Source organism: Scomber scombrus, chromosome 21 (genome assembly GCF_963691925.1).
Source record: "Scomber scombrus chromosome 21, fScoSco1.1, whole genome shotgun sequence".
NCBI lineage: Eukaryota > Metazoa > Chordata > Actinopteri > Scombriformes > Scombridae > Scomber > Scomber scombrus.
Window position 1 is genome coordinate 24,263,244 of NC_084990.1, and position 11,363 is coordinate 24,274,606.

Below are 11,363 nucleotides of genomic sequence, written 5' to 3' on the forward strand. Positions count from 1 at the left end.
AGAGTAAGCAAGTGGTATAAAGTTGGTTGGACGTGTTCTTTATTAATAGTTTAGCCTTGGAGATTCTCGTGGAGGGTAGAGTCCTTGAAGTAGAATAATGATGTATAACACATAGGGCTTACACACATCTCGCGGCCGCTCACATTAAATGTGGGCTGGTCCTCCTGACCTCGGTGGCCGACCGCGAAAACTCCGACCGCCACTCCGCCACTGTCAGTCTTTGTACAGATTAAACAACGAGATGTAACATGTTAATTATTGCTCTGCTTTTCACAGCGCCAGGCTGACGGGTTCAATGTTCATATTTACTGTACAAACATCAGAGCTGTGTCAATGTTCCCGTCTGACTCTCAGAAGAAGAAGAAAAGAAGCAAATACTCAAATGTTGAACGATTCTCTGACAGGAAACTTTAAACAATCATCACAGTAAACATGAAGAAATGTTCTGATTTGTTTTTATTTCAAGTTTATAAATGTTTGACATGCAGGACTGACATCAGGAGGCTTTTATGTTAAATATAAAAAACACTCTTTTGTGATTTCATTTTATTCTAATTTTATTTTCAATTCTTTTAAATTACTTTTAAAAATCAATTTTAAAAAGTGGAAATTTGATCATCTACAATTGAATGACATCTGAGCAAACTGTGATATGATGGAAAGCTCCAGTAAAGTGACTAAATGGACCTTGTGATGAGATGTGTTCATAAACAGTCAATCTGTTTAACTCAAGCTGGGCCCAGCCAGCGTGCCCATGTGGGTACAATTTGGGCAAATATGGGACCCAAGTGGGTTTGTCTGCAGTTTCCATGGTGACCCCACCTGTGTTTAACCATATGGGCTTCAAGTGGGTTCTGACTGGGTTTCAGGTGGGGCCCAACTGGTTGAGACTCATGTAGACCCCATATGTTTACCCATATGGGGTCTAAGTGGGATCAGAATGGACCTTAAATGGGCCCATTAGCCCACATGGGCTTTACATGTGGGACCCATGTTACTGACACAATATGGGGCCCAAACAGTTTGCCCTGTTTATGTCCATGCCTGTTGGCCCACTTACGTCCCTTATGAGGCTCATACAGTCAGCTCATGTTACTGAAACCATGTGGGACCCGCAAAATGTGCCCAGTTCAATCCCGTGCCCGCTCAGAACCCACGTAGCCCACATTTAGTTTTGTTAAATTCCTGTTTTTAAACTTGTGTGTTTGTCTGCCGGTGAGAAGAACAACAGAGAAACTAAACTTTCTATCAGCTGTTAAACTCCACAGATGATTTGCTAGATGTCATAACTCCCTCCATTTCTTTTCCTAGGATGGTAAAGACATGAGCAGGAAGGGTAAGATCATGACTTCACCATCCTAGGAGAAAAGAAACCCTCACTGGATGAATATGAATATGTGCAGATATAAAGTAATTTAATAAGTAGTTCTATGTACATTTAGGGGCCCACATGGACATGCTGGCTGGGACCCAGATATGAAGTCAGTGAGGAGTGAAGTGTTAAAACTCTGAGTCCTGAGCAGCAGAAGTTTGATCTTTTGTTTCTTTGGTTGTTGCCGATCCGAGATTCAGATCAGTCGTATCTGTGTTAATCAAAACGTGATTTATCTGAAACAAAGTTGCAATTATTTAACCCTCCTGTTGTCCTCGAGTCAAGGAAGGAAGGGAGGGAAGAAGGAAGGATGGAAGGGAGGAAGAGAAGGAAAGGAAGAGGGAAGGAAGGGAGGAAAGGGAGGAAGGAAATGAAGGAAGGAAAGGCGGAAAGGAAAAGGAAGGAAGGAAGGTAGGGGGGAGGAAAGAAAGAGAGAAGGAGGGAGGGAAGGAAGGGAGGAAAAAAGGAACAGTCAAAACAGACGGGGTCAATTTGACCCGGGAGGACGACACGAAGGTTAAACTCATAATCATGTTCTTAAAGTTCTTAAAATTAAAATCTGATGGTCGGTCCCGGCTCAGGCCCGGCTCAGGCCCGGCTCAGGCCCGGCTCAGGCCCGTCTCGGCTCAGGCCCGTCCCGGCTCAGGCATGAGGTAATCAGCTGGGTGGTTTCCCTCACGCAGGCGTCCGAAGCATCCCGAGCAGCACGTCGACGGCCGTCCTCACCGTGGACTGACCTCCTCCTCGGTCCGACCCTCAGAGGGTTCACCTCCACCAGGTCCACCGCCGACAGCAGACCTGCAGGACCAGCAGTGATCAGAACCTTCCTCTACACAGACTTCCATCCTTCCTCCCTTCCTTCTTTCCTTTCCTCCCTTCCTTCCTTCCTCCCTCCTTTTTGTCCTTCCTTCCTTCCTTCTTTCCTCCCTTCCTTCCTTCTGTCTGTCCTACCTCCCTCCCTCCCTTCCTCCCCTCCTTCCTTCATTTCCTTCCTTCCCTCCCTCCTTTCCTTCCTTCTTTCCTGCCTTCCTTCCTTGCATCCTTCCATCCTTCCTCCCTTCTTCTTTCCTTTCTCCCTCCTTTTCTTCCTTCTTCCTTCCTTCCTCCATCCTTCCTCCCTTCCTTCTTTCCTTTCCTCCCTTCCTTCCTTCCTCCCTCCTTTTCGTCCTTCCTTCCCTCCTTCCTTCTTCCTTCCTTCCATATTTCCTTCTTTCCTTCCTTCCTTCCTTTCCTTCCATCTTTCCTCCCTCCTTTTCTTCCTTCCTTCCTTCCCTTCCTTCCATCCTTCCATCTTTCCTTCCTTCCTTTCTTCCTTCCATCCTTCCTTCCTTCCTTCCTTCCTTCCTTCCATCTTTCTTTCCTTCCTTATTGTGTTTGTTGTGTCGTACCTGTCTGACTCAGGTGTTCAGTGATGTACATTCCCTCTCTGTAGGTGAGCCCACCGACCACAGGTGTCCCAGTCGCCCGGGGTAACGAGTGGGTCAATAGCATCGATGTCGTAGCTCAGGTGAATTGGCTTCTTCACTCTGAAATGTACAAACTTCATAAATGTTGAATTTATGGCAGAGCTGTTGTATTAGGAAGGAAGGGAGGAAGAAGGGAGGAAGGAAGGAAGAAGGAAGGAAGGGAGGAAGAAGGAAGGGAAAGGAGGAAGGAAGGAAGGGAGGAAGAAGGGAGGGAGGACGGAAGGAAGGAAGGAAGAAGGTAGGGAAGGAAGAAAAGGAGAAGGAAGGAGGAAGGTAGGGAAGGAAGAAAAGGAGGAAGGAAGTAAGGAAGGAGAGAAGGAAAGTAGGAAAGAAGGAAGGAAGCGGAGGAAAGAAGGAAGGAAGGAGAAAGAAAGAAGGAAAGGAGGAAGGAAGGGAGGAAGAATGAAGGAAAGGAGGGAGGAAGGAAATGAAGGAAGAAAGGACGGAGGAAAGAAGGAAGGAAAGGAGGGAGGGAGGAAAGCTCCCAGAACAGCTGCTAAATAAACCCTCTGGTTATATTGTCAGTTAGACTTTATATATATAAAGAATCAATGAGCTTCTTCTTATTTTCAGAGGCAGATTACTGATCTAACGATGTCTCGGTGTTTACTTGGCAGAGAGGTAGTCACACGTCTCCTCCATGACCCGGGCCACTCCGAGCCGATCCACCTCGGACATGGAGAACACCTTCACGCCCAGAAGCTTCAGGATGTAACTGAGAAAAGATGCAAATACACAAAATGCTTCGTACCAAATAATCACAAAGTTATTTTTTCTTTTTAACCTTTGTGTCGTCCTCACGGGTCAAACTGACCCCGTCTGTTTTGACTGTTCCTTCCTTCCTTCCTTCCTTCTTTTCTTCCTCCATCCCCCTTTCTTCCTTCCTTCGGTCCTTCCTTCCTTCTTTCCTTCTTTCCTTCCTTCCTTCCTTCCTTCCTTCCTTCCTTCCTTCCTTCCTACCTTCCTTCCTTCTTCCTCCTTTCCTGCCTTCTCCCTCCCTTCCTCTTTTCCTTTCTCCCTCCCTCCCTCCTATCTTCCTTCCTTCCTTATTTCCTCCATCCTTCCTTTCCTCTCTTCCTTCCTTCCTTCCTCCTTCCTTTCCTTCCTTCTTTCCTTCCTTCATCCCTCCTTTCCTTCCTTCCTCCCTCCTTTCCTTCTTTCTTCCTCCTTTCCTTCCTTAACTCGAGGACAACAGGAGGGTTAACTGGAAGAAACTGAAACCATTTTTTTAAAAGCTCAGAACCGTACTGCTCCTCCGGGTCCACGTCTCTCAAACCGATGTAGACGAGATCTCTGGCCGACACGCACGGTTTGATCCACGAGAAGTTTGGCAGGGCGGGAATCTGGCGGCGTTAAAGGAGAGAAACAGGAAACAGTTTAATGTCTGTACTCGAGTATGGAAATCAGCTGATTAACCCTCCTGTTGCCCTTGAGTCACGAAAGGAAGGGAGGAAGAAGGAAGGAAGCGAGAAAGGAAGGGAGGAAGAAGGAAGGAAAGGAGAGAGGAAGGGAGAAAGGAAGTGAGGAAGGATGGAAGGGAGGAAGAAGGAAGGAAAGGAGGAAGGAAGGAAGAAGGAAGGAAGGGAGGAAGAAGGAAGGGAAGGAGAGAGGAAGGAAGGAAGGAAGGAAAGAAGAAGGAAGGAAATGAGGGAGGGAGGAAGGAAGGAAGGAAAGGAGGGAGGAAAGGAAAGAAGGAAAGGAGGAAGGAAGGAAGGATTGAGGAAAGAAGGTAGGAGGGAGGGAGGAAAGAAGGAAGGAGGGAGGGAGAAAGGAAAAGAGGAAGGGAGGAAAGAAGGACAGAGGAAAGAAGGACGGGAGGAAAGAAGGAACAGTCAAAACGGACGGGGTCAATTTGACCCGGGAGGACGACGGGAAGGTTAAATGGGTCGAACCTTTGAGTGCAGCTCACGGAGGAGGTACGACATCGGCTGGCCGTGGATGTTCCCGGTCGGCGACGTCAGCGGCGTGTTGATGTCGGCGTGGGCGTCGACCCAAACGACGCTCAGCTCCCCGACCGCTGCCGAGTGACCGTGGATGGAGCCGATCGCCAGGCTGGAGAAGAAAAAGCAGTCAAGACATCAGGTAAAGAAGTACTGAGACCTTTTTCCATCCTTCCTTCCTTCTTTCCTCCCTTCCTTCCTTCCTTCCTTCCTTCCTCCCACCCTCTTTCTTTCCTTCCTTCCTTCCTTCCTTTCTTCCTTCCTTATTTCATTCCTTCTTTCCTTCCTTCCTTCCTTCCTTCCTTCCTTCCTCCCACCCTCTATCTTTCCTTCCTTCCTTCCTTCATTCCTTCCTTCCTTCCTTCCTTCCTTCCTTCCTTCCTCCCTTCCTCCCACCATCTTTCTTTCCTTCCTTCCTTCCTCCCTCCTTCTGTCTTTCTTTCCTCCCCATTACCTTCCTTCGTTCTTTCCTCCCACCATCTTTATTTCCTTCCTTCCTTCCTTCCTTCCTTCCTTCCTTCCTTCCTTCCTTCCTTCTTTCCTCCCTCCCTCCTCTCTTTCTTTCCTCCCCATTACCTTCCTTCTTTCCTCTGTCCTTCTTTCCTTCCTTCCTCCCTTCCTCTTTTCCTTTCTCCCTCCATCCCTCCTACCTTCCTACCTTTCTTCCCTTCCGTCCTCCCGCCTTTCTTTCCTTCCTTCATTCCCTCCTTCCTTCCTCCCTCCTTTCCTTCCTTCCTCATTTAAAGGCTTTAAACTAGCGATTGAGACCATAAACACATTTTGAAAACGTTTACTGAGGTTAGAAATCAAGTGAGAAGTTGGTGAATTCTCCATTGACTTGTATAGAGACGGAAGTCCTTTTGACACCAAAACGGTCGCCCCCTGGTGGCCTTTTGATAGAATGCAGTTTTAAGTTACTTCCTCGTTGGCCTCATTTCAGAGGACCTGAGCTCCCCACCTGGTAGTCGGCTCACATCTCAGATGTCTATGAGTTGTTAACAGCTCCACCAAATACTGATTTTTCCCTCTAAACTTCTCACATGCCTTTCATTTCAATAAATGTTCAAATGATCCATATTTCAGCAAAAATCAAAGATTAGAGAAAAAGTCCAAAAACTGAAAACACATTTGTGTATCAGAACTTAGTTTTTTCTTCTTTCCTCTCCCATTAATCATCTCACCACCCCTCACATTAATCTGCTGACCCTTTGGAGGGGCCCCACCCCTAGGTTGGGAACTACTGGACTAAACTAGCATTAATCATCTCACATTTACTGTAATACTTTAACTACATCAGTCATAATACTTATGTAAAGGATTTATGGAGGAGACTCAGCAGACTCACCTGTGGTCTCCTCCCAGCATCACTGAGGTGTGTCCGTCCTTCTTCACAGCCTGCACCGCCTCTGACAGCCTCTGGTTGGCGCTGCCCACCGCCCGCGGGCACTTCACCCGCCCCACCGGCTCGTCGGAGGCCACCTCCTCAAACGTGAGGTTCCCATAATCCTTCACTGCACAGCCTGCAGACACACGGAAACAACATATAATTCAGATCGCTGTCGGTCTCTCAGCAGATCCTCCATCCAACAGCAGAGTCAGTTAGTCAGAAACCTACGGAGGACGGATGGAAGGGAGGAAGAAGGAAGGAAAGGAGAGAGGAAGGAAGGAAGAAGGAAGGAAGGACAGGAGAGAGGAAGGAAGGAAGGAAACGAGGGAGGAAAAGAAAGAAGGAAGGAAGGGAGGAAGAAGGAAGGAGAGAAGGAAGGAAGGGAGGAAGAAGGAAGGAAGGGAGGAAGGAAGGAAGGAAGGGAGGAAGATGTTAGGAAAGGAGGAAGAAGGAAGGAAAGGAGGAAGGAAGGGAGGAAGGATGGAAGGGAGGAAGAAGGTAGGAAAGGAGTGAGGAAAGAAGGAAGGAAACGAGAGAGGAAAGGAAAGAAGGAAGGAAGGAAGGGAGGAAGAAGGAAGGAAAGGAGGGAGGAAGGAAAAATAAAGGAAGGAAAGGAGAGAAGAAGGAAGGAAGGAAGGGAAGAAGAAGGAAGGAAAGGAGGGAGGGAGAAAGGAAGGAAGGATGGAGGAAAGGAGACATTATTATTATCTATTCTATTTTTTTTTATATTTTTTTATATTATTATTAGTAAATGTCTTATCTGTTGTGCCTGTGCACTGTATCTGTCTCACCATAGAGAGAAACGTCTTCCCGATTCCTTTGTATTCCTTAACATGTGAAGAGAATTGACAATAAAGCCGACTTTGACTTTGACTTTGAGAGTTAAAGAAAGAAAACATTCAGTACAGGTTAATTTTTGCATGATTCTTTCTGTGTGAAACATTAACAGTCAGAAGCTGTGTTTGGTTTCCTGTCTGACGCACAGCCGCTGCTCCCTGTGGACATCTGCTCATTTTGCAATGCAAAGCAAACAGGTTGACAGTGAAATGAGTCACTTATGAAACGCTACTGTCCTCTCAGCGACGGGAACACATCAAAGGAAACGTCTCCTCGTCTCACTCGACACATTTCAACAGATTGTTTCAGATATTATCCGACCAAGGACGGATCGAACCAGCAGCAGCTTCACTGTAACAAGTTAAACACCAAACAGTCCTCCAACTTCTAAAAGTTACCAAACACCTTTGTGTCGTCTGTTTTGACTGTTCCTTCTTTCCTCCCTTCCTTCCTTCCTTCCTTCCTTCCTTCCTTCCTTCCTTCCTTCCTTCCTTCCTTCCTTCCTTCCTTCCATCTGTCCTTCCTCCCTCCCTCCTTCTCTCTTTCTTTTATTCCTCTCTCTTTCCTCCCTTCCTTCTTTCCTACCTCCATCCCCCTTTCTTCATTCCTTCTGTCTTTCCTTCCTACCTCCCTCCCTCCTTCATTCCTCCCTTTCTCCCTCCCTCCTACCTTCCTTCCTTATTTCCTCCATCCTTCCTTCCTCCCTCCCTCCCTCCTTCCTTCATTCCTCCCTCCCTTCCTTCTTTCCTTTCCTCCCTTCCTTCCTCCTTTCTTTCCTTCTTCCTCCTTTCCTTCCTTGCCTTCCTCCCTCCCTCCCTCCCTCCCTCCCTACCTCCCTCCTTTCCTTCCTTCTTCCTCCTTTCCTCCCTTCCTTCCTTAACTCGAGGACAGTGCAGAGAGACTGTGACGTATTTGTAATAGTTTTTGGACAACAATAGAGGAATAAGATATATCACACTTAGATGCAAGGGTTAATGATGTGTTTATGTGGTTTAATTTAAATTTAAAGGGGTTAAAATGTGACACACACACACACACACACATACACACACACACACACACACACACACACACACACACACACACACACACACACACAAAACATATTAGCAGATCAGTTCATTGTTGGCTTTGATTTAAAACATGAAGACAAATAAGCAGAATGATCCTTTAAAGAGTTTTTTTCTTCACTCAGTTGTGTCTATAAATACACACACCTATTTCTCTGTGTGTGTGTGTGTGTGTGTGTGTGTGTGTGTCTGTGTGTGTGTGTGTGTGTGTGTGTGTGTGTGTGAGTGAGAGAGAGAGTGGTGAATGAAGGTCGCACACCTCTTCAATCTCTTCTCTTGTGTTCCATTAATACAACTGAGTGTGTGCAGCATGACTCAGATCACACACACACACACACACACACAAACACACTCACACACACACACACACACACACACACACACACACACACACACACACACACACACACACACAAACACACACACACACACACACACACACACACACACACACACACACACACACACACACACACACACACACACAGGTCTGATCCTGCTCAGCTCTTTAAGTCTCTGAAGATTTAAATCGTGTCCCAGTTCAACATTGAACAGTGTGTCTGTTGTCACGGCGACTGTGAGACAATGCTAACGCGCTAAATTGATTTTTTTCAGCCCAAATTTGAAAGTTTTTTCTTTTTCTTTTTCTAAAATTTTCAAATTTGAGATCATCAAGGTGAAACATGTCAATTGTAATTTTGAGCATGTTAAACATTTGGGAACCACTGGACTAAACTAGCTAACTGTATATAAAGTAGTGTAAACTAGCTAACTGTATATAAAGTAGTGTAAACTAGCTAACTGTATATAAAGTAGTGTAAACTAGCTCCACCTCCAGAATCCATATTTAATCTCGCAGTTTCAGACTCCTAGATATGATGTTGTTCAGTGTGTCATCCAAACACAAAAGTGAAATGTTTGACTCTCTGTGTTTTTCATGTGTTAGTTAAGGTCATCTGTATGAGTGGGATCACACATCCAGAGGAGTGAGTCAGCCTCTCCTGGCAACACCAACAGCATCTCCACTTTCTTCACCGTTAAACCCCCACTGAGCTGCTCTCAGCGTGATCACACACACACACACACACACACACACACACACACACACACACACACACACACACACACACACACACACACACACACACACACACACACACACACACACATACAAAATAGCACAAAACCACACCCACTACACATTGGTCTTCCTGAGGCTCGGCTTGCTGGAGGTTCTGTTGAGTGGAGCGTTTTAGTAAAGTTACACAACACCTGAAAATATGTTATGAAGAGTTCCTCATGGACAGTGGTGAAAAATAAGGTTCATGTTAAGGTACTTGAGTATTTATATTTGATACTTGTCTTACAAAAAGCAGTGTGTAGTCGGCTCACATCTCAGATGTCTATGAGTTGTTAACAGCTCCACCAAATACTGATGTTTCCCTCTAAACTTCTCACATGCTTTCATTTCTATAAATGTTCAAATGATCCAATATTTCAGCAACAATCAAAGATTAGAGAAAAAGTCCAAAAACTGAAAACACATTTGTGTATCAGAAGTTTTTTCTTCTTTCCTCTCCCATTAATCATCTCACCACCCCTCACATTTATCTGCTGAACCTTTGGAGGGGCCCCACCCAGTACTTTTACTGTAATACTGCATACTACATCACTCATAATACTGCAGTACTTTTACTGTAATACTGCATACTACATCACTCATAATACTGCAGTACTTTTACTGTAATACTGCATACTACATCACTATAATACTGCAGTACTTTTACTGTAATACTGCATACTACATCACTCATAATACTGCAGTACTTTTACTGTAATACTGCATACTACATCACTCATAATACTGCAGTACTTTTACTGTAATACTGCATACTACATCACTCATAATACTGCAGTACTTTTACTGTAATACTGCATACTACATCACTCATAATACTGCAGTACTTTTACTGTAATACTGCATACTACATCACTCATAATACTGCAGTACTTTTACTGTAATACTGCATACTACATCACTCATAATACTGCAGTACTTTACTGTAATACTGCATACTACATCACTCATAATACTGCAGTACTTTTACTGTAATACTGCATACTACATCACTATAATACTGCAGTACTTTTACTGTAATACTGCATACTACATCACTCATAATACTGCAGTACTTTTACTGTAATACTGCATACTACATCACTATAATACTGCAGTACTTTTACTGTAATACTGCATACTACATCACTATAATACTGCAGTACTTTTACTGTAATACTGCATACTACATCACTCATAATACTGCAGTATGTTTCTTTCATTGATGATCAGTTATTAACAGTTCTCAGGTCACCTTGTGCCTGGAGTTTTTCCCGCAGTCCTGCAGCTCGGATCAGGTCCGGTCCTTTCTCCACGCCTCCTCTGCGCTGCACAACAACACAACAAGCAGGTTTACAGCCGGTCCGCAGCTCGCGGTGCTCACGTGCCCGCCTGTTCTCACCTGTCCCTTGGAGAAAGGAGCTCCGATGATCCCCGCGGACCGCTCATGGTGATGATGATGATGATGATGAAGACTCCGTTTGGAGACAGTCAGCACGAGCTGCCGCAGTGTCCTCGCGCTCCTCATGATACCGATCCGCAGACAGACACGGACTGTCACCGACCCACCGGGAACCGGAGCCTCCTAAAAGCTCCCCGGCAGGACACCGCCTCTGACGTCACGGCCTCTGACGTGATGACATGGTGATGATGACGACATGTGACGTAATTGCCGAGTTAATTCATTTATCAATAGAATAAATATGTATTTATTTATTTATTTATTGAGTCAGAGCAGAACAGGGTTATTATAGTTTAGAAATGTTCATTAGTTTTTATTTTTATTTATTTTTTCAGTTTAATTACAGTTTAGTTTTAGTGAGTTTAACAAGTGATGAAGTAGTTTTAGTTTAGTTTTTATGTAGTTTTAGTCTTAGTTTGAATGTTTCAGGTATTAGGAGGAAAGACTTGATTAATAGAAGATGTAAAGGATCCAACACCTTATATAATTATATATGTATTATTTATACATTATATAAGGATCTTTTATTGTTAAATCAGAAGACAAATTATAAATATTGTACTCAAATAAAATATAATAAACATATATATTAGTGTTCTTTGTGCCCAATGATTTCAGAATTGGTGGATTTTCTACTCTGGGACAAAAAGGCTTATGCATCATTTGATGCTCAAATACATCATAAACATAATTTAACATTGTTTTATTCATG

At 44.6% G+C, this 11,363-nt stretch overlaps 1 protein-coding gene across 1 annotated transcript; it reads right to left on the bottom strand.

Annotated features, from left to right (window-relative positions):
• Positions 1-438: 438 nt before the first annotated feature.
• Positions 439-10,833, bottom strand: arg1 (arginase 1). Its single transcript, XM_062442604.1, is given in 10 exon segments — positions 439-2,129; positions 2,132-2,170; positions 2,761-2,836; positions 2,838-2,898; positions 3,449-3,553; positions 4,087-4,181; positions 4,731-4,890; positions 6,124-6,298; positions 10,445-10,517; positions 10,592-10,833. Coding segments are annotated over 10 exon segments (1,041 nt in total). The 5' UTR covers positions 10,718-10,833; the 3' UTR covers positions 439-1,998.
• Between the last annotated feature and the right edge of the window lie 530 nt (positions 10,834-11,363).